The following is a 22,618-nucleotide window of genomic DNA, read 5'->3' as shown; positions in this document are numbered from 1 at the left end:
CCATGAAGTAAAAGCTGTGTGTGACCACCTAGAGCTGTATGATTATAACTGGGACCAGACTAGGAAGGATTTGGCATGGAGTAGAATCAGCGAGGAGGTGGTAGTAGCAGATAAAAGTTCTCTCTGTAGTTTTCATCATTGAAAGTCGGCACTGAGCTAGGATAGCATTAGCGGCTAATCACACCGGCTTTTTTCACTAGTGGTTTATGTTTATGAGAGGAGAAAAAGGAGCACAGCTCCTCACTTCAGCAGGCAGTGAAACTCACCAAGTGTTGCTGGTGGGCAGGGCTTCGCTTCAAACGTGCGGATGAAGCAAATGGGGACATTTTTTGATCCTGATGACCCTGCGGTACGTTTCGTGCGGCAGATGCGACCGGTCCCGCAGAAGACACATTCGGTGTGAATGCAGCATTACTCCTTGAAATATAACTGGGGAGCAGCCCAATATTCTGGTGATTCTGAGGAAGAACATTTACACAAAGGTGTGACACTACCAGGTCATGAAGTGGAAAAGAAGGAGCAGACTGTGGCTGCTCAACAAGACTAATAACAAATAATGATAATAACAATACATTTTATTTGTACAGTGCTCAAAGATGCTATACAGGGATAAACAATAAGTAAAAATACAGAGGCATAGAATTAAGTAAAAACACAATGTAATAAACAACAGATAGACTACAAGATAAAATGGCTATACATTAAAAGCAGTCCGGGATAAGTGGGTTTTGAGGTGTTTTTTGAAGGTGAGAAGGTCCGTGCAGTCTCTGAGATTTTGAGGGAGTGAGTTCCAGAGGGTGAGGGCGGCAATAGAAAAAGCTCTGTCTCCCCAGGTTTGACGCCTGGTCCTGGAGGGAGGGGATGGGAGGTTGGCGACGGAGGAGCGGAGGGATCGAGATGAGGTATGGCGATGAAGCCGGTCAGTGAGGTAGGAGGGGCCCAGGTTATGGAGGGCTTTGAAAGTAATGAGTAGGACCTTGAATTGTATGCGCTGAGGGATAGGAAGCCAGTGTAGATTTTGAAGAACAGAGATGATGTGTTCACGGGGACAAGTGTGTATGAGGAGGTGAGCAGCGGAGTTCTGGATGTATTGAAGTTTATTGAGGGTTTTGGATGGTAGACCGTTGATGATGCTGTTGCAGTAATCGAGTCTGGAGGTAATGAAAGCGTGAATGAGGGTTTCGGTGGCAGAAAAGTAAAGGGACGGGCGAAGACGTGCAATGTTTTTTAGATGAAAGAAAGCAGACCGGGTTATGTGATTTATGTGCTGTTGGAATGAGAGTGTTTGGTCAGAGTACGCCAAGGTTACGGATGAGAGGGGATGGACTTTTATTTCTGATAGGCAGTGGGTGGGGGTAGAGAGGGTGGTGGGAGTGATGGATTTAGTTGAGATGTATAACTGAATGTCGTCCGTGTCGCAGTGGAAATGGAGACTGTGATGATGGATGATGGAGCCAAGGGGGAGAAGAGTGAGGATGAAGAGGAGAGGACCAAGCACAGAACCTTGGGTGGCACCTTGAGGAGCAGTAATGGAGGAGCGGTTATTGACCCGGATGAACTTTTGTGGGGTGGTGAGGTAGGACTGGAGCCAGGCCAAAGCAGAGCCAGTGATGTTGAGCAAGGTTTTCAGGCGGGAGATGAGAATAGAATAATTGATGATGTCAAAGGCTGCGCTGAGGTTGAGGAGGATAAGTACAGTATATTGAGATGGCCAGAGTAAGAGGAGAGAGATCGTAGGTGACTTTCAGTAGGGCTGTTTCTGTACTGTGATGGGAACGAAATCCAGACTGGAAGGGTTCGAAGAGACTGTTGGAGTTGAGGTGGGATTTTAGCTGGCAGGCTACAACGCGTTCCAGGATTTTAGACAGGAAGGGAAGATTGGATATGGGCCGGAAGTTAGCAAGATTGTCTGGATCGAGACCAGGTTTTTAAGGAGGGGGATGATAGCAGCCAGCTTGAGAGACTGAGGAACGGAACCAGTGGAGAGTAAGTTAATGATTCTGGAAATCAGGTAATGAAGTGATAAAACGCTGCCGGTTACAACAGGTAGCATGTTTTGACCCTGTTGAAGTACTGATTAAATAAAAGGTGGAAAAGTCACTAAAATACTGTTGAATATTCATAATAACACAAAGATTTATACAGCCATCTAAATATGTAAAAAAAAAAATTCTTGGCAGGCAATGAGTTTTAATGCTTAAACAAATGTCTGTAATTATGAGTGTCACATGCTGAGGCCTATGTTTGAATAGAGAGGCCTGTAGAGCAAACCAATTCCAGGATATGAACACGGGAGTGAGTGGGAAAATGTACATGTTGGGAGAGATTAAAACAGTGAATTAGATCCAAAAACTCTAAGGCAGGTTTGCAGTTTTTAACAAACGTTAACTAAACCTATCGTATTATACACGATTACTTAATCAAGCTTGCAATTAAAGTTCACTACAGGTACCTGTACCTTTTAAGTCTGATAGCACCTATACTGTATACTATATAGTGATATTTTAGGTTTCATTATCCTGAGTGTGTCAATTTTCCTTTACTTTAAGATAATGAAGTGATAAAATGCTTCCGGTTACAACAGGTAGCATGTTTTGACCCTGTTGAAGTACTGATTAAATAAAAGGTGGAAAAGTCACTAAAATACTGTTGAATATTCATAATAACACAAAGATTTATACAGCCATCTAAATATGTAAAAAAAAATTCTTGGCAGGCAATGAGTTTTAATGCTTAAACAAATGTCTGTAATTATGAGTGTCACATGCTGAGGCCTATGTTTGACGACAATAAAAAAAAAAAAACTTGAGCACAAACCACAAATAAAGGCTATCCTAGTCATTGAATTAAGTAAAAGTTTAATCTTTTTTCTGTGACAATGTAAGCTATAATGTATATTTGTTAGGTGTGTAGAATCTGCTCCCCTTATTTTAAACTATAAGGTTTTTCTAAAAAAAAAAAAAAAGAAAAGAAAAGGATGTATTGACATAAGATGTTTTCATTTGAATTAAAGTTGCATTTTTAATATTTTAACCACATGAAAAGCACAAGTGGTTCATTGAATATTAGGGATGTAACGATTAATCGTAAGGCAGTTAAAAATCGATTCATAGGTATCAAGGTTCACATCGATGCTGTGAAAAATGAATCGCAGTACTTTTTTTAACCAGCAGAGGGCGCGTGTAGGCGGCGGGCGTGTAGGCTGCTAATACTTTCTTTCTGGCCGCCTTCTACTTTTAAACATATTCAAAAATATTTACTTACCCCTTTAGCACCGAAAGAATTTCTGTAATATTACACGAATATCTCTGTAAAAGTCACGTTTTTCTATTAGCTCTGTCTGCTAGCATAGCATCTCTTCTTCACTGCAAGATATCTGCATGCCAACCGACCACTGGGTTACCAGCGCCCTCTGCTGGTTCAAACAAATATCTGCCCTAAATACAGTAAAATGACTGTTTTTTTTTGTTTTTTTTTGTAAGTCCAATTGTTAAGGCACAAAATACATTTTCAGTTGCACTTTTGAAAAGAAAAAGAACTATTATGCAGTTTTGTATTGTTTACTATAGAACCAGAATTTTAAAAATTCATTTGTATTATTCCTTTATTTATTTCATTCAAGATTTACTTTTAGTTAAATTGCATTGTTTTGAATAGTTTATCAAGGGATTCTTTTGACAATGAAAAATAGTACAGTATTTTCCCAAAAAAAAATAAAGAAATATTTTTCAGTCATTTACATACAGTCCCATTTTGTAAAATAAATCGTGAGAGAATCGTATCGTGAACCCAGTATCGGGAATCGAATCGTATCGGGAGTTGAGTGAATCGTTACATCCCTATTGAATATGAATCCGGTGAAATATTTTAGAGAGGAAAATCAAAGAGAAAATGCAATTATAATTCAGCACACTGTGTAACTTTTGGCCACTAGGGGCGCTAGACCTGTAATTTTCACGTCAAGTGCCCCTATTGGCCACAAGCGCCGCAGAATTGTCGCGAAAATCAACAAACAGTCAGTCAGGCCAGCCTCCCTTGTCTTTTGATTGTGTATGCAGACAGTAGTTGATCTGTATCTTCAGGATAAGGATTGGCTCTAAGGGCTGGGTTGATCAGGCTGTGGTGCGAAGCGGGGCTGGGCTCACGCCATGGCTGGAGGAGCAGCCGCTGCCGCCGATGGAGGCCCTGCACTCGGCCCTCCTCGCTGCGTTGGTGGTGCATCCTTCCTACTCACTGGCCTCATCGCCGGGGGTTGGCGCGGCAGTCAGGGTTGGGACGAACAGGGCATGGGCAACCCAGCGTGCGCGGGGCGGTGTTCGGTGCTGGAAGAAAGGTGGGCCGGGTCTTGGGGCCGGGTCTTGGCGTCTTTTTAGCCTCCTCAGAAGCAGTTTTAAACTTTTTGCTAGCCTCGGCCATGACCAGGAGTCGAACAGGTGGAAAAATAGTAGCAAAAGCCTTAGCCCAATGAGTATATCCGAGCCTGTGATCACGTGACTGCCGTAAAGTGATATGTTCTCCAGGCATTCTCTAGGTCACATGACCTGGCCAAAGACGGTCCATCTCCTCCAAACTTACATAGTTGGTATTTCAGGAGGGAAGCCCCGCTCGGAGCATTGATACTGTAAGCGCTGTATATTGGCCTGAGGAATCATTTAAAATAACTCATATGGGTCAACTCTTTAGGTCACAAAGTCCACAGTGTTCCTTTAGGTATTCATTATAGCTGATCTTTAACTTTCACTTAGCAGATGCACCATCTATGCAAGGTTTCCAACACAGGGAGCTTTAAAAACATCATGACTGCTGAAAGACTTACCACTATGGTGTCAGGTTGGTTTCCAGGGGTTGAAAAACTTAATGCTTCAGCAAAACTGGAGATTTTGGACATTTTTATGCTTCAAATGTTGTGGCAACATTGGCCACCTGCTGTTTTAGCATGACTTTACAGGGCCCTAAAGGATGAACAATCAGGTTGTGTAAGAACTGACTGACCTTCACAGAGTGCTGACTTCAACATGATTGGAGCACCTTTAGGTTGAATTAGAGCTGAGAGTCTGCGACAAACATTCACATCCAACATCAGTGACAAATACAATTCTGCTAAAATGGTTAAACCTCCCAGAAACACACTCCTAACCCTTTTTGAAAGCTGTCTAATCAAGAGTTGAAGCTGTTAGCTGCAAAAGGTGGGCTAAAATCGTACGAAACTATGAAGATGGATTAAAAATGCATATGTATGAAAATTCAGACAAGTTATACCAGGGAATAAATGTCTCAATATAATGTACTGACAAAGATTGCTCCAGCAGCAGGTGTGGGTGACCCTTTTCTGCCCTCTGCTGGACAATAAGAATACAGCACATTCTCTTGGAAATAAGCCTGCGTTAGTGTCATTTATTATGATGAGCTTAGTTTGAAATAGCCTATTTTAGCAATGCAGATCATAAATACACAAATATAAACAATTAAATTACATTAAAATTATACTTAACATTTGTACTAATGCCAAACAAAGTAAAAGCATCAGCAGAGCTTGAGAATATAACACAGGGGTGTCAAACTAATTATGGTTCAGGGGCCAAATATACAGACCACTCTGATATTAGGTGGGCCGCACATTAAAGGTGCAGTCCGCAACTCTCAGATCCCTCCCTCCCTCGCTCTCTTGCCCTGCCTCCAAACATTCCAAAGTCCCTCCCTCAGAGGAGCTAACAAGCTAACGTTAGTCCGACAGCAACATCACAGTAATATAACATGCACTGTTAAAAGCATATTACTGCAGCGCTTCTCTCTCTCAATGTGCACACACCTCAGCATTAGCAACAGCAACACAGTGTCACTTACAGCAGCCCACACGGAGGCTGCTGCGCGCACAGGAACAACAAATGCACCACAGAGTTCTAGTGTAACAATTACAAATCAAACATAATGTAAATCAAGCAGCAGTAATTACCTTTCTGGTAGGAAAGTTGCTAATTCCATCTTCTACTCCTCCAGATCATACACTGTAAAAAAAAGGCGCGAAAGCTCTGGGAAGGGGGCGGGGACTGTGAGCAACAGCTGTCAGACAGTCCATCAAACACAGTCCTGGCTCTGATTGGTTCTTTTATCAGCAGAGGGGACTCAATGAGTCTGGTTTTTTTTTCACACAAACTACTAGTTTCATGTAAAGCTGTCCTTACATAGTGACAGCTTTAGCAAATATGACAAAAAGTCACTTTTATAAAAGTTGCAGACTGCACCTTTAAAGACCGGGAAATCGAACAACTTCAATTTTATTGTGCCCAAGTGTGTACTTCCAGGTATTAATAACATGAACAGTATTTAAAGTGCACAGAAAATATCCAAACAATTGACAGATTTCAGTTGCTGCAGGATCTTTACGTCAATTTCCTTGATTAATAAATAAATAGATAAATAACGTCGTCAATTTTTATTTCTTTTGGGGAAATTCTGTGGAATATTTTGAGGAAAATTGCAGGATTTGGAAACATTTTAGAGTTCTTTAAACAATTTGTGATTAAAAATGTCTGCTATCATGTGATACAAGCAGGGGAAAACTGAGATCTGCAAATATTATGGAGTTTCATTGAGTTTGTGTATTTGAATATAATAAGATATACAAGGGAATTATGTATTAATATATACACAATAATTATTGTTTACTCTCTCATTTCTACTTTCTTTTGCAGATTGAACTAGATGCTCTAGGGACGGAGTTTGACACAAGCTGTAACAGAACTGAGGGAACAAGGACAATGGCAAAACATGGACCCCTTGTGGAGGGCCGCAGTACTGTTATTTATCCCTGGAATATAATTCACAACCAATTTGTATTACAATGCTTTGTATTTGTGCCAGATTGTCATTTTGCTATAGATTAACAGAACGTAGTCCATCAGAGTTTAAATGTATGAGTCTCAATGAGAAACCAGGCTGTTGTCAGTATGTTTGTACTGTTGATTCATTCACTTTGGGTTGTTCTCAAACACACTGGACCATCTAAACACTGGGTACATACAGGACCTGATCACATTATCTTACGTACCCCGATTAAAGCAAATATTCAACTTTTAAGCAAATATTTTCAATCTGACAACCAGCAGGTCAACTGTTCGCTTTGTTTACTCTTTGTAATTGTAACTGGACAAAATGCTGGTCAAAGTAATGGGATTTGAGTTGTAATTGAACACGGATAACTGAAGACGTAATTGTAATGCTTTTAAAATGTAATTGACCCTGGTGATGCCAATGGTGGACACACTCTGTACTGAGTGCAGTGAACTCTGGGACTATGTGTGTGAAGTTGAGACCTGACTGCAATCACAGTTGCTGACTCACCTTTCGCTCTCCCCTCCCCCTCCCCTCCCCCTCCCCCTCCCCCTCCCTCTGCTAAACTGAGTCATGCTTAGGATTTAATGGGTCACTGGTGTTTTGTAAGGCACCTGCTGAGTGAACCTTTGCTTAATCTGCACATTCATATACAATCGGCACAGTTTGTATCCTTTATGCACATAGACTTTCACCCTGCACGTACCTGCATGTCATACGTCTCTGGTAGTATGTTTAATACGAGTTTGTACGAGAAAATCATGTTGTTTCTGCTGCTTTTGGTGCTCAAACATCTTAATTTACTGTGTTTCAATCTTTTTTTTTTTTTAATTTTTCCTACAAATTGCACAACAGGAGGAAGAAAACATTCAGTCTATGTCATGATAAAGATGTATTTATCACTAAAATGTGTTTTTGTCTGGCAGCTTTTCATTTCATTGGCCTTCACTCGTTTACGTTTTTACATACTTGCTATTTGACTCTGCAGATGAAGAACAGCTCAGTGCAATCACTTCAGTCAGGTTTCAAAAAGTACATCAGTGATATCTACTGTAATCTTCAAAGCTGAACCACTGACAGAGGTTTTTATTGCAGTCACACAACTGAACTCATAAACTTTAACCACTGGGAGTGACGTGCCATTAGAACATGGTTATTTTAGATACGTCTTTAGACAATTCTGTCAAAATAAGAGAAAGAGAAAGGAAGACTCTGCTTCACTTCTAATTATTTTTCTTCAAGGTTAATAAAGTCAAAAATAAATAAATCAATAAAATGCTAAAGTATGCTATTATGTCTTTATCCTGAATAGAAGAAAGAAAATGTGTAGATTTACAATAACAAATGTATCCATGCTGGGCTTTCATTTTTCTTAAATAAAGCTGCATTATTTAACATTTACCAGCACTTCTGACATCTATTTTATCACCCCCCCCCCCCCCACCCCCCACCCCCAAAAAATAAATAAAAATAAATAAATAAATTTTAAAAAATTAAAAAATAAATAATAATAATAATAATAATAATAATAATAATAATAATAATAATAATTTCTTAGTTATTAAATTCAAATTAACAAATTTCTCAGTTTTAAATGTTTTATTTTATTTTCTGAATTAAACTATGTTTTGACTTACAACTTTAATACTTTTTCAATTTAACATACAAATATAACATCTTTCTGATTATTTTTTATCTTGGAACGTTTTCACTAATAAAGCTAGGGTAGGTAATTTCCTCAAGATACACTTACAAGTTTTTGGCTGAAATTGTCATTATGTCATGACAGAAATTAAGACCTTATGTGCTCTGAGAAAGGAACAAAGAAAATCTGTCATCTGTATAAGCTCTAAACCTGTAATAACTTTGACCAATTAAAAAAGAGTTCGTTTTTTATAAACCAATCACGTCTCTCTGTCTCCCTGCTCAAAGCACGTGACAGAGTTAAAACAGAGTTTTTAGTTATGTTTTTAAAGATACAGTATATATATCAATAAGTTTAGTTTTTACTTACAGCTGAATGAGACATGAGATGATGTAGTTTCTACACAATACAAGCGATGAGCTTAGATCCCGCTATTGGAGCACCGGTGTAAGTACCAAATGTGTCTGGGCCGCCAAATTAGTCCGGAGTCTGGCTACTGGTCGAGAGTCTACAATTGTCATATGTTCCCGGTCGCTCATTGGTCAGGAGTTAGGATTTTCAGATAAGTTATTCATGTCACTGTATTCTATTAAATGTTTGTTTTTATGTGTTGTTTAACTGTTGTAGCCTATATGGTTATATAATATAATATAATATAATATAATATAATATAATATAATATAATATAATATAATATAATATAATATAATATAATATAATATAATAAAATAAGAATAATTATTTGGTGTCTATTTGTTACTAACTATAGTGCATTTTTTTGTTTGTATATAGTCCTTATTGCATATTCACTTACTGGTACTAAAATAAATACATGTGTTAAGTGTTTGCTCAGTTGTATTGTATGTATTTTATTTATTTACACTTTTTTACTTCATAGACAAATGCCTCATTTACATGATATTTTGCCTTGTTTTAGAGTCAAATTTGTTAAACATTATGAATTATTTTGACTACAATTATGATCACAAGGTATATCTCAAGCTCAGTGAGAACCCTGTTTTGGAACTTTATGTGTTTTTTTATGGCAGAACAAAGAGCCAAATGAACCTGTCTGGTTCTACTGGTTATAGAGGATGAGTGATTTGACATTAAAGCACATCTGCTGCTTTGTATAAAGATCAAGATAATAAAAAAAAAAAACAGAGACACAAAAAGTATTTATAATTACACATTTTAAATACATTTAATCGCAAAGCCTGGGATGCATGGGATAGAATAATTTCAGTTGAAAACATGCATTACTTTGCAGACAAAACAATACGTGTACTGTGGTAATTTTAATGACTTTATATACATTAAAATAAACATGTGGAGTTACCATTTGTAATTATCTAGTACAGTAAAGCAATATGTAGTCAGAGCTGAGGTTATAACAGCATGTGAAATCTTGAATAAAATGAAACATACTATAAAACACTAAGTACAGCCTATGAACAGGTTTATATACATAAAATATCTAAATATCGTTGTTGGTCTGGGCTGCTACGTCATTGGCAGTCGCAGGCCCCGGACTATTTTGGCAGCCCGGACATATTTGGTACTTACACCGTGCATGTGAGTGAGGGGCGTGACTTTAGAGGGAGCAAAGAGGGGAGGTGGCGGGTGAAAGCGGAGCACTCGGAGGATGCTACTTTCAAAATCATGCTAGTTTTTGAAAATGACCTACCCTGCCTTTAACTTACATTAATATGCAAATCGTTTTCTTATACGTAATATTTGCTTTTATGAAAACTTTATAAATGTTTGATGCTGTGAAGGAAGTGTGACACTAAACAAACAACATGGATTACAGTGGAAGTGAAAGCTTGTGTTTTGTGGACAGAGCCACAGTCACAGGACAGTTTGTCTCTCACCATTAGTCACTAAAGATCAACACTTCCTTCCTCTTGGCTCTCAAAGCTCTTTGTCATGTTTTTACCTTCACTCCTCCTCTCATGTGATTCAACTTTGCTCTGTCAAACTGCTCCGTCATGGTTAGCAGTGGCCTTGCCCCCTCCTTTTGCCTTTCCTTTACCCGCCCACACCAGTTCCAGCTGTTCCCAAACCTGCTGCGTCATGGTAGCTGTAATCCCTCCTCCTGGCCTTGCTGAAGTCATGTTTAGCTGTGGTTTTGTCAGCATAGGCTTTTGTTTTCATGGAGCTGAATGGGGGAGGAGACAGAAGTGGATCGTATAAAGGAGGACGAGCGCAGAAAGCGCACAGCACAAACCACGAGACTCAACTCAACATCTACTGGCTTCATCTAAACAGGTAAAGAACACCACAATCAGGCTTTATTCTTTCATTTATTAACTCAATGTTCAAAGTCTTGTGTTAGGTGACCATGCTGAGATAGAATCACATTGACCTCTTTCCTTTTGTTACAGACACAATGGAAACAGAGAAGATGATGACAGCAGAGCAGATTGATGACAGGTCAGACTGAGCTGCTTTCTTGTCTTATAACGCTGTGGCAAAGTCCCTACATTTAGGGTCTTCTGTTTTGTGCATTAGTTGCCCAGGTGCCAGCACATGCTTGTAAAGTGTGTGATGTCTACATTAGATAAACCTTTATTAGTAAAGTGTATCAGATGATGTTCACCCCATGCAGTTTTGCCGTGTAGAGCAGTGTTTTATGTTCAGTCTTGTTTATTTCCTCTCTCAGGGATCTCTCCGAACAAATCAAGAACGTGACAAAAGAGAGTCACATCCGAGCAGAAACCACCGAGCTAATGCTAAGCTTCCAGAGAGGGCAGGTCACCCTCTCACAGTTTAAGGTAGATATCTACAACATAGATGGGGATACGTGACTGACCGCTGTGTGGTTACTTTAGGATCTAAAACCTATGATTTCCCTTTCAGCTCCTCCTGTGTTCACTGTATGAGATCTACCAGGCTTTAGAGGAGGCCATGGACAGGAACTCCGACCATCCTAGTGTCGCACCGATTTATTTCCCTGCTGAACTGGCCAGGCTGGAGTCCATTAAGAAAGACTTGGAATATTTCTATGGCCAGGATTGGAAAGAGAAGATTGCTGTTCCTGCAGCCACTAAAAGATACTGTCACAGACTCCGACAGGTGTGTGCTTTTCTCACGTTTTGTCTCGTCTCTCATTCAAGAGGCTTTTTTCAGTTAACTGGTCAGGATTAATCTAAAGATATTTCCATTCTTTACCTTGTGTATTTTTCAGATTGGCTTAGAAAACCCTGAGCTTCTAGTTGCCCATGCGTACACTCGCTACCTTGGTGACTTATCAGGAGGGCAGGTTCTCGGTCGTATCGCCCAGAAATCAATGGGACTGAAAACCAGTGACGGTCTGTCGTTTTTTGCCTTCCCTGGTGTGTCCAGCCCCAACCTCTTCAAACAGCTCTATCGCAGCAGAATGAACTGCTTAGAGCTGACAGAGGAGCAGAGGAACGGCGTGTTGGAGGAGGCCGTCCAGGCCTTTGAGTTTAACATCCAGGTATGTTCACAGTCTTTAATGTTGAGTTGATCATTAGGTTAGGTTTTTGTAGCTGATTATTGATCTGCCTTTGCTTTAACAGGTGTTTGAGGATCTACAGAAGATGCTGAGGGTCACTGAAAACAGACGTTCAGTCGATTCTACAGCGACTCACAGCCTGAGAATGCCAGGAACCCTGATCAGCTCTTCTCCACTGATCCGACTGATCCTGGGACTGTTTGTGGCTTTAGCTACTGTCAGCGCAGGGATCTATGCTTTATAGTGAAGACACAAAGAAATCTGAGGCTAATGTTTTACTGTCAACATATTTTGTCAAATGTTTTTGTACATGAGGAGTGAAAAGCATTAGGTCTGTAAATATGCAAAACGTACATATTGGACTTTGTAATGTAAATATGGAACATTTTAATACAAGTAAACACTTCCAAAGGTGTGAAATATCAGCTTGGTTTTTGTGTCTATGTTTCTTTTAATACTGTTTGTTCCGGTGCTGATAGTTCTGCTGTGGAGCCACCAGCTGGTGCAGAGAAGTGCAGATGCTCTGGCTCTGACCACAGACTGCGCCTGCTGTTCATTTGGCCCTTTGTTGTATTAAAGTTCACACATTGGAAGCAGATCCCTGTTCATATGGGCTAACCATTAATGAGCACATTTGCTGATAAACCACCTGCAATGTCCGCTAATTATTTTAAAATCAATTACGCCAGCATCTGCCACCGCGCTCTTATTATGGGATAACCACATTTCCAAGTGTAAGTGTTTAAAGATGTTGTGCAGGGAATAAAGTACAGTGTTTAGGATGCTGCTATTGGTTTTAAATTACGGGACGTTTCTTAAAGGGTAAGCCCACAATCAAGGGTGGACTGGCCATCTGGCATACCGGGCATCACCCCGGTGGGCCGTCGACATGCAGTGGCCGGTCCGGTCCGCTACTCTTTTTTTTTTGATGAGCGAGTGGAGACAGACAGGTAACAGGTGGGCAAAAATGGTCCAAAAGGGGCAAAAATGTGGCAAGATAAGAGTAAAAAGTGAAGAAAATGGGCCAAAAGCATTCAAGAGTGGCCCAAAAAATGGGCAAATGAAGAGGAACCAGGTGGTATGTAATCGCAAAGGGTAGCTTAAAAGGTCAAAATGTGGCAAACAATAGTGAAAAAAGGCAAAAATGTGAAACGAAAAGAGGCAAAATGCAGAGAAAAATGAAGCAAGTGGTATTTATTGGGGAAAGTTAGCTTTTTTGGATGAAAAGTGGACAAATAAAGTAAAGAAAGGACAAAAACTGGATAAAAGTGTCAAAAAGAACTTGCGAAAATGGACAAAAATATGAAAAAAGGGATATTTATTGGCAAAAGGAAGCTGAAGTCTGAAAAAAGTGTCTTAAAGATGCAAAAATGGGACAAAGGCAAGGCAAGGCAAGGCAAATTTATTTATATAGCGCATTTCATACTCAAGGCAACTCAATGTGCTTTACATGATAAAACATTCAATTGTTTAAAATCAATAAGAACATTTAAATCAATAAGAACATTTAAAATCATCAGTAAAATCATTTAAAATCATCAGTAAAATCATCATTACATCAACAACATGACAAAAAATCTCTCTCTCAATCATATGCAGTAGAGAAAAAAAGTGCCTTTAACTTTGATTTAAAAATGTTCACATTGGATGCTGACTTCAACTCTGCTGGCAGTTTGTTCCACTTCTTTGCAGCATAACAACTAAAAGCAGCATCACCATGTTTACTGTGAACTCTGGGCTCCACTATCTGATCTGTGTCCATAGATCTGAGAGACCTGCTGGGTTCATACCTGACTAACATCTCACTGATGTATTCTGGACCAAACCCATTCACAGATTTATACACCAGCAGCAGAACTTTAAAGTCTATTCTGAGGCTGACTGGGAGCCAGTGTAAAGACTTTAAAACTGGAGTAATGTGCTCTGACCTCTTTGTTCTGGTTAAGACCCGAGCTGCAGCGTTCTGAACCAGCTGTAGCTGTTTGATGCTCTTTTGGGGGATTCCTGTCAGAAGACCATTACAATAGTCCAGTCTGCTGGAGATAAAAGCATGGACCAGTTTCTCCTGGTCTTTCTGAGCCATTAAACCTTTCACTCTGGAGATGTTCTTTAGGTGGTAGAAGGCTGTTTTTGTGATAGATTTGATCTGACTGCTGAATGTAAGATCTGAGTCAATCAGAACACCAAGGTTTTTGACTTGGTCTTTAGCTTTTAAAGATCGAGACTCAAGATAATTGCTGACAGCAGTCCTCTTTTCCTTGTTACCAAAGACAATCACCTCCGTCTTGTCATGGTTTAGTTGAAGGAAGTTTTCACTCATCCAGCAGTTTACAAAGGAAGTTGTAAAATGGCCAAAGGAAAATGGGTAAAAAGAGGTTGAAAAGTGTTCCCCTTTTAAGGTTTTCTGGGGGAATAATTAAAGTGAAGTCATAAAGAGCCACATGTTGAGCATCACTGACTTAATAACAGCTTCTACATGGTGTCCTTTGATAATATAGTGACTGGTCTGGACACAAAATGCCAGTCCACCCCCGGCCACTATCTATATGCCCTGTTATAAACTGGTCATCAGTACAGGGTGTACTCACCCTCTGGTCTGATGTGAGCTGGGACAGGCAATAAAATGGAAATTAATCACTGCACACACTTTCTAACTACAGATGGCAACAAAAATTAAGCCCATCATTGAATTGGCTGATATTGTAAAGCCCTTTGGGACTACTTTGTGGTATTTTACAGTTTTTTTTTTTCTCCATTGGTTTGGCTCATTCCTTGAAACCAACAAAACAACATGGACAAACCTTCAAAACACTTGGTACTTGCAAATGTCTTAGTACATATCTCAATAGCACATCATTACAAATACAGATAGCTACATTAAGCACGTACTGTATATCCAAGTATATACTGTAGATCTTGTTGATCTAAACCAGTGGTTCCCAATCTTTTATGTCCCTTGTAACCCCTTTGCATTTGCATATCAGAAATATCCTCTCCATAATTTCATATTATTTTTTATTTGTGGAACAGCAAAAAGGGTTCAAATGCAATTATGTAGGTCTCAAATATTTTTTTTTTTTTGCATTTTAACACTTTACTTTGATTGAAATATATATATATATATTTTTTTTATTGAAAAGTTTTATATATATATATATATATATATTGAATAATGAAGACAATATCCATCTGGGGTAACCAGAAATTCTTGATATCAAAATGGGGCCACGATCCAAAAAGGTTGATAACCACTGCACTAAATAATACTGTTTCTTTCCACTTCTTTACAAAACGAGGCTCTTTAAAATGTGTGTTATCACTCATTCATTCCATCATCATGATCTATAGTTGTTTGCTCAGCAGAATGTTGTAGTCGGACAAAGGGGGTACATGGATTCAGAAATAACAAAAAAGTGGTATTTGAGCCAAAAAAAACTTTGAGAACCACTGCTTTAAATCACCTTTTGTCACCACATAGATCAGTTGTTGAACACTCATTTCCATTTCATGCCAACATGTCCTCTTTGTTTTGAATAGTCACACCACGCACAACACATTTTTGTATGTACCTTTATTGTTGTCTTCTGCTGTGCACTGGCAGCACACCCTTCATCATTTAAATGAAAATGTATCATTGTTGTTTAATAGAACAGGTCAGATCTAATTGATAACAGCAATTATTAATAGCAACACAGCACAGTGCTGGTGTTTGTCTCCTCCTAGAGGACAATAGAGGAAAAACAAGTGATTTTTAGTCAGAAATGGGCTTTTGTTCAAGTCAAAAGGCACAGTCAGTGCACACAAACTCAGAAATGTCTTCTTGCTGTAACTTTTCTTGGACAGCTGGTTTTACGCTTTACATTCATAACAAACAGTTCTCAATATCTGCTTCAACTTGTTCATAAATTACACAGTTTACACCCAACACATTACCAATGATGATTTGGTAGGGCATTGCCATCAGGTAAAAGCACAAAACCAACAGCTTCAGACTACAGCAGGAACTGAATACAACTGACATGACAAAGCTCCCATGTTACAGTGGCATGCCATTGTCTGATTGTTATCCCCAGAATCACACACACACACACACACACACCCACAGTGAAAACGCACAATCACAAAAGTGAAACGCTACTAATTTTCAGAAAAGGAGCAGCTCAAAAAAGGTGCATTACTAAAGATTGCACAGCACTAAGGGATCACATGTCCACCTTATTCCTGGTGCTGCTACTTTCTCAGTATAGTAACAAATACTTAAAATCAGGATGAACTGAGGGAGATGTAGAGAAACATTGTTGATCTTTAACTCCTACCCTTTCATAAAAGCCCCAATTTTAGGCTTAACACATGTAGCCAAATAATAAACATAGTTTTTCTGATAATATCATTCCAAAAAAAAAAAAGAAAAAAAAAACCAGCTTAAACAAAAAGCAGAACCTAACTAAATCCTTTTAGGAAAAACACATTATTGATTGACTAGGAAGGACAAAAAAGATTCTTCAAACACTTAAACCAAGACAAAGGAATGCTGCTACTTTTTAAAGGTTAAAAACAAATTCACACGGCTTAAATTTGTACCTGGTAAAGGTCACAGGATTTCACTACGTGGATCAGGTCAGGAAAGTTATTTATTGTCTTTTCATAATTAAATTAAAGGGGAAAAAAATTTATTTTTGTGACATTCAAAAACAGATGTTAATCAATAAACATCATGTTGGGTTTTTCCTGCCAAATCGGGAAATGGTGACAACTAAAAAGCAACACATTTATTTGTTGCCACCCATATAACATATTGCACATTACATCTTAAAAGCAGGAGTGAAGTAAGTCGACATGGCATAGAAAATCCAAACTTCTAGTGATTGGAAAAACAAATTACTTTGCAGTAATAGTTTGCTACAACAGCTTCTTCATTTTTTGGCACGTAATCCTTCAGGAAAAGGCAGATTTTCCGAGCCGAAAAAGTGATGCCTAACAGGCCCACGTCATGTATTGCAGGGACATTTATTACCATTCGCTAAAAACCCTTTATATATACAGTATAGATCTGCATAGTGCCACACCACCACAACTACCAGCATGAAGAGCTTGAACAGTTTTGGTTGGAAAGGTGCAGAAAGGTTTAGGCAGGAGTTGGTGCTCATTGAGTTTCATAGGAGGAGAGGAGGGCAGCATCGACAGGCTCCATGCAGGAGGGGCAGGTGAAGGAGCGCATCAGCCAGGGGTCGATGCACTCTACGTGGTAGATGTGAAGGCAAGGCAGGAACCGCACAGGGTCGCCATACTCAAAATCTATCATGCAGATAACACACCTGAGAGGAGAGAAGAGGATTTTTTTAAAGGGCAGTATTATGAATTACAGTAATTGCTAAGCAATTTCCCCCTGGGATTAATAAAGGAATTCTGATTCTGAATATTTAGCCTAGTTCAGAGGGCCAACGTTGGAAGAGTTCTGTTTCCTCCCTCCCTTGTTATTCCACATTTTGTAAAAAGTCTGCTTTAAACAGACGAGTTGGATACTTCTCACGTTGTGACGTCACAACAGGAAAATACTCCATCTGACAATCCTGAAGATCTGACATGTTTTTGACCCAATGCTACGCCACGGTCGGACAAAACAATAGACTCTCGTCTTAAATTGACTATTTCTGTAGTCAGAGGAAGTGAGGAGGAGAATAAAGTGACTGTTAATGATTTACTGCAGCTGCTGTGATAAACACAAACAGCGCCTGAAGTAGCGCGTGTGTTGAGGCCCTAAAAACAGCCTGTTTGTAGGAGCGCTCTGAAAGTGACTTTTTAGAAGGCTAAAACCCTAGAAAACAGGTAAGTTTGGGAAAATGAACTTCAAATACTATGTTGTTAGAGTTTTTAGAACAATTGGATACGGGTGAAAAATAGCATAATACTGCACCTTTAAAACAATCTCTTTTTTTTTTCATGATAAAAACTGTATCCCAGTTCAATGAGGAAGATGCAAAATCTCAAAGGATGCAAAAAAAGCTAAATTTCAGCTATTAGGACTAAATATCTTAAATTCTCAATTCACCCAAAATATAAAGAAATACATTTTAAGACACAAAATGAAATTTATCCCTCAAATGATTTTTTCCAAAAAAGATTTAAATGTGATGTAGATAAATGTCACCTTTGACAACATAACACGCTTTTTTTTTTCTTTTTTTTAATGCACAGCTGTCCTAAACATCTGGAAAGCAATCTATCAATGGTTATCTGCCAAATCTGTGAACATGGACTTTTCCTCTTTCTGAACTATACAGATTTATGTTTTCATGTAAAAAATAAATAAATAAATAATTCTTTTAAATAACATTATCATTAGAGTCAAATTCTATATACATATATCATGCAGGGCCAAATCCCCCCCCATCATAATCTGCCTTAAAAATATCAACTTTCTTTGTTATTAAAAAACATAAAAAAAGGTCAACGCTGCCCAAGCTGAAGGTTTTTGTTTGCTTGTTTCTGAAAACAACTTACTGTAATCCCCTTGTTTGTTCATTTTTTAAATAAAGCTACTCTCTTTTTCTATTGTTGTAATGGATATCCTTTATTTTATTTTCATCCATTTATTCCTTATTAATATGTATTTTATTATTTTAGTTTTTAGAATGTTCTTACACTATAGTGAACATGTTTATCTAAAAACTCTCAGGTCATGTTGAAGTGCAATCTGCTCCCATTAGTTTTTGGACGTATAATAATCACTGTTTATTTTTTGTCGTGATATCGAACTCTGTGAATTGTCACTGTTTTTTTTTTTTATGTTTCTTATCAAACATAATAAAAACTTGATGAATACTTTAAAGTGACAACAGTAGTTTGTTTTAAATATTTTAATGTCCATTGAAGAGATAAACAACCTGATAATAATGGTACAAATGTTATATAAAATTTTAATATGATGATAATTCACCATAAAGAGGGAAGAAGACGAGAAGGATTTTTGCCACTATTTGTGTTAGGACTCACTCTCTAACTTTCTTTTCAGAGGCACCGCTGCCTGGGTCAAACACGTCCTTGGGAAGGTGGTGAATGAGCCCAATGCGCTGAGCAATGCGGATCTGCTCATCCTCAGTCAGCTCACTGGCCAGACGACTCCTTCCTGGGGTGGGATGATACACGGGCTGAACATGCTCCTGCAAACACAAACAGGAAGCAGAAGGTGGTTGTACATATTAGGGATACAATGCAAACGCATGGAAACAGAAGCAAAGGTCACGTAAATATAACAGGTCAGAGGGAAAAAATGTAGCCATTTCCCTTTTGTTTCTTTCTTATTTCCCTATTTAGATGGCTTTACTGGCTAATAAACTTCTCCCAAACATACAAAATACAAATAATCGAGTCAACTACTGTTAATAATTGTACATGTACCCACTGAGCAGACCGACATTGAAATGAATGAATGAAAGGTGACCCATGGTGGGTTCGATCCCGAGACCTTATGCTTTCAAGTGCACTTCCTTACCTATTCAGCTACAGTAACTGTTATAATTTAACGCACTGGTATGATGTACAGTACTAAACACAATAAAGGCCTAAAATAATAGTCAGATTCAAGTGATTAGAAATAGGTGATTTAGTATATTCTGTTCTTCTCTGTGTATTTTCACCATCACACATTACCACTACCATTAATATCTGTTTATTAATAATTCATAATATGAAAAAAAAAAACAATACATAATTTATATCCATTAATTTTATTCACACATCCAGCTAACCATAGATTATTTCAGGCATGACAGGCACATTATTTTTTAGCGACTCCACGTCCATTAAAAACAAATGGAAAATCGGGCTGTGAACACATCCATAGATTATACATACTAAACTTCAGCCCGATCCGTTGACGAATAACAGAGGAGTAGTGATTTTAACTAGTGTACACAAGAAGAAAGAAGGAAGAAGAAGGAAGAAGAAGAAGGAAGAAGGAAGAAAGAAGAAAGAAGAAGAAAGCGTTGTAAATATTTACACGTATACATACAACATTTTGCTACCTTAAATGTTCCTACTATGATAAAGCCTAATTCTAACCTAACCCTAAAAATTAAAGGAAAGAGTTTGTGTTCTGGTTGCAGCTGTAACTGTCGATAAGCTCCAGGCTCCGGAGCTTCCGTGAGCCCGGGCTGCTCACCTGGTAGGGCGGCGGAGGCTCTCCGGGCAGGCTGCCCCCCTCGGAGTCATTCAGCAGAGACTGGTCATCAGTCCCATGTGAAAACAGGCAGTTCCCCATCGCGCTCGGAACACCATGAGAGAAAGTCCACTTCAATTTAGTTCAGTTATCCAGAGAGATCAAACGAAGCTAACGAACTGCAGACTTTAGCTTCCTGTTAGCTTAGCTCACAGTTAGCGGACGACTTGTTATTCCTCCTCAAAAGCAACGTCGCTTACTTGCACATGAATGTAAACAGTGTGAGTGACCGAACAAATGGTGTCACTTTTAAAGCCTAACGCCTTCGCCGTGTCCAGTAACAACTTTTGTTTACGACATCGAGGCACGGAAGTGACGCATTGAGGAAGTTTACCAAAACATTGACCTTCTTCTTCTATGGTTTAAATGGCGGTCGGCAGGTGCAATTCCGCCACCACTGGTTATGAGTTATAACCCTAACCAATAACCCTAACATAATCCAATAAACAAATAAAACGTGTCCATTCACTTTATATATATTAAAATTTTTCGGTAGTGCACATCTACGCGCATGCGCATATGCAATCTCAGCACGATGGGAACTCAGTACATCACAAATAATTTGAACACTTGTCTCTGGAATTATTTTGTAAAAATGTGGTTAATATCCATATCATCATGATCATAATACCTTTAACTGAAAGTGCAGCAAAACACATTGGTTTAAATTAAGCCAGTATAGAATTTTTCCATTATAGCACCCAGTAGGATTACTTTGCAAAATGTAACATTGTACAATTAAAAATATTTTTTTTTTTTTTACAATTTGTACATTTTGTACAATTAAAAATATAATACTGAAGCTCTGCCAGAGATTGTGGTAAAATAAACAATTTCAAAATTCTGCCCTCTCATAAATATAATGCATATATGAAAAAACACTCTGAACATGTATTATTATATTAAATACTCACTTTATTTCTCTTGATCTATCTATAAACGTTTATTTTTTTAATTCACTTTAGGGGTCCTGGTTACTGCATGACGTGATGTGCCTCCATCTTCTAGTCATTTTCATTTTTGCAAATTGCAAAAGACTTTTCCTGCAAATTATCCATACTTGTTTTTAATTCATTTTTCCTTTATGTGTTCACTCTCTTTAAGCAACAGGGTGCTTTTACCATGCTCACATTGGGCACAAAGTGGGGTACACTGGCCATGGGATGCCAGTCTCTCACAGATCCTCAGCCAACACGTAAGAATTCCTTTCTTTCTACATAATTTTGGACTGTGGGAGGAAAACACTAGCGAAAAACCTTTGCAATTACTTGCAAACCCCACAAACAGTTCTGAGTTCTTTACCCCCTGTTGTGATTGTATTTTATGAAATTAACACGTCTTCTGGCCAAAATATTACTTTTATTGTATGCTTGTTATCTTAGTAATATATATATAAATAAATAAAATCCTTGTTGCTTTTCCCCACAGCGGTTAAAGTTAAACCTGTGTTTTTAGAGCTTAAAGCTGCACATGAATATCATTGACATCCAGTGACATGCAGTCAGGGTAGGCAAGGTAGGCAGTGCCCAAGGGTGAATTGATATTTTGATTATTTGTTTTAATTATAATATAATTATAAATTATTTATTTTTCCATTTCAAATAGCCTATAGTACCTATAAGTTTGAAAGTGTTTGCATTTTGTACGTTTCATTGCCCAAATTACTAAACAGCGCTATTTCCTGGAATGGCTGCAGTCTCACTCCGTTGTGTGGCAGAAGGAAGCCACGCCACCTCCCAAAAGCATACGACTGCTCTGCCTCTGTTCCCATAGCATGTCTTTGTGTGTTTGCACATGCGCAGTCAGTTCTCCAAGATGACAACCATTTACGTTAAAAGACAACTCTCTACTCTGCCTTTGGACGTAACCGTGCAATGCTAAATGCTATACGTACGTTAACAGTGCATTAGTTAATTGATATCACGTGACCGGTGCTGCTACGTTCTCTAGCGAGTGGGCAGAATAACGCTACAGGCAGGATGACAGCGTTAGAGACGATAGAGAAACTTTATTTTGAAGAAAAACGACAGCTTTTAAAAGATGGGAGACCAACACCTGAGCTACCAGACCTTCAGCAGAGGTACGGGCAGAAATGTTTTGTACTTTTGACAGTGAATGGTACAAAAGGAAGGATTGTCTTTGTGGATGCTCCTCACTGAGGCTGTTCCGAGTTGTCATTTTCTCCGTGTTTCTGTGTTTCCAACACAAACGGATGCGCTGCCGTGTCATGAGATATACAGTGCATACGAAAAGTATTCACAGCGCTTCGCTTTTCCCACATTTCATCATGTTACAGCCTTATTCCAAAAGGGATTACATTCACTTTATTCCTCAAAATTCTACACATACCCCATAATGACAACTTAAAAACGTTTATTTGAGATTTTTGGCAAATTTATTAAAAATAAAAAACGAAGAAACCACTTGTACATAAGTATTCACA

General features: G+C 38.6%; 2 protein-coding genes across 2 annotated transcripts; one reads left to right on the top strand and one right to left on the bottom strand.

The window, feature by feature from the left end:
- Positions 1–10,635: 10,635 nt before the first annotated feature.
- Positions 10,636–12,382, top strand: hmox1b (heme oxygenase 1b). The gene is made up of 6 exons (XM_028449631.1): positions 10,636–10,747; positions 10,864–10,912; positions 11,142–11,253; positions 11,339–11,554; positions 11,667–11,939; positions 12,022–12,382. Exons 2-6 carry the CDS (start codon positions 10,869–10,871, stop codon positions 12,199–12,201), a joined length of 825 nt encoding a protein of 274 aa, XP_028305432.1. The 5' UTR covers positions 10,636–10,747; positions 10,864–10,868; the 3' UTR covers positions 12,202–12,382.
- A 3,131-nt stretch (positions 12,383–15,513) lies between these two features.
- On the bottom strand, positions 15,514–20,524 carry rnf11a (ring finger protein 11a). Its single transcript, XM_028453215.1, has 3 exons — positions 20,119–20,524; positions 18,951–19,117; positions 15,514–17,272 (listed from the first exon to the last, which is right to left on the bottom strand). Exons 1-3 carry the CDS (start codon positions 20,215–20,217, stop codon positions 17,101–17,103), a joined length of 438 nt encoding a protein of 145 aa, XP_028309016.1. The 5' UTR covers positions 20,218–20,524; the 3' UTR covers positions 15,514–17,100.
- Between the last annotated feature and the right edge of the window lie 2,094 nt (positions 20,525–22,618).

Source organism: Gouania willdenowi, chromosome 1, assembly GCF_900634775.1.
Source record: "Gouania willdenowi chromosome 1, fGouWil2.1, whole genome shotgun sequence".
NCBI lineage: Eukaryota > Metazoa > Chordata > Actinopteri > Blenniiformes > Gobiesocidae > Gouania > Gouania willdenowi.
This window is presented reverse-complemented; position numbering and strand designations above follow the sequence as displayed.

What these genes read in the sequence shown, in the direction of transcription:
- rnf11a (XM_028453215.1), bottom strand. Translation starts at nt 20,217, where the DNA reads ATGGGGAACTGCCTGTTTTCACATGGGACTGATGACCAGTCTCTGCTG. An exon ending in AGCCTCCGCCGCCCTACCAG is followed by an intron (nt 19,118 to 20,118) that starts GTGAGCAGCCCG and finishes TTGTGTTTGCAG; the next exon opens with GAGCATGTTCAGCCCGTGTA. An exon ending in TCTGAAAAGAAAGTTAGAGA is followed by an intron (nt 17,273 to 18,950) that starts GTGAGTCCTAAC and finishes CTCTCCTCTCAG; the next exon opens with GTGTGTTATCTGCATGATAG.
- hmox1b (XM_028449631.1), top strand. Translation starts at nt 10,869, where the DNA reads ATGGAAACAGAGAAGATGATGACAGCAGAGCAGATTGATGACAG. An exon ending in GCAGAGCAGATTGATGACAG is followed by an intron (nt 10,913 to 11,141) that starts GTCAGACTGAGC and finishes TTCCTCTCTCAG; the next exon opens with GGATCTCTCCGAACAAATCA. An exon ending in TCACCCTCTCACAGTTTAAG is followed by an intron (nt 11,254 to 11,338) that starts GTAGATATCTAC and finishes TTTCCCTTTCAG; the next exon opens with CTCCTCCTGTGTTCACTGTA.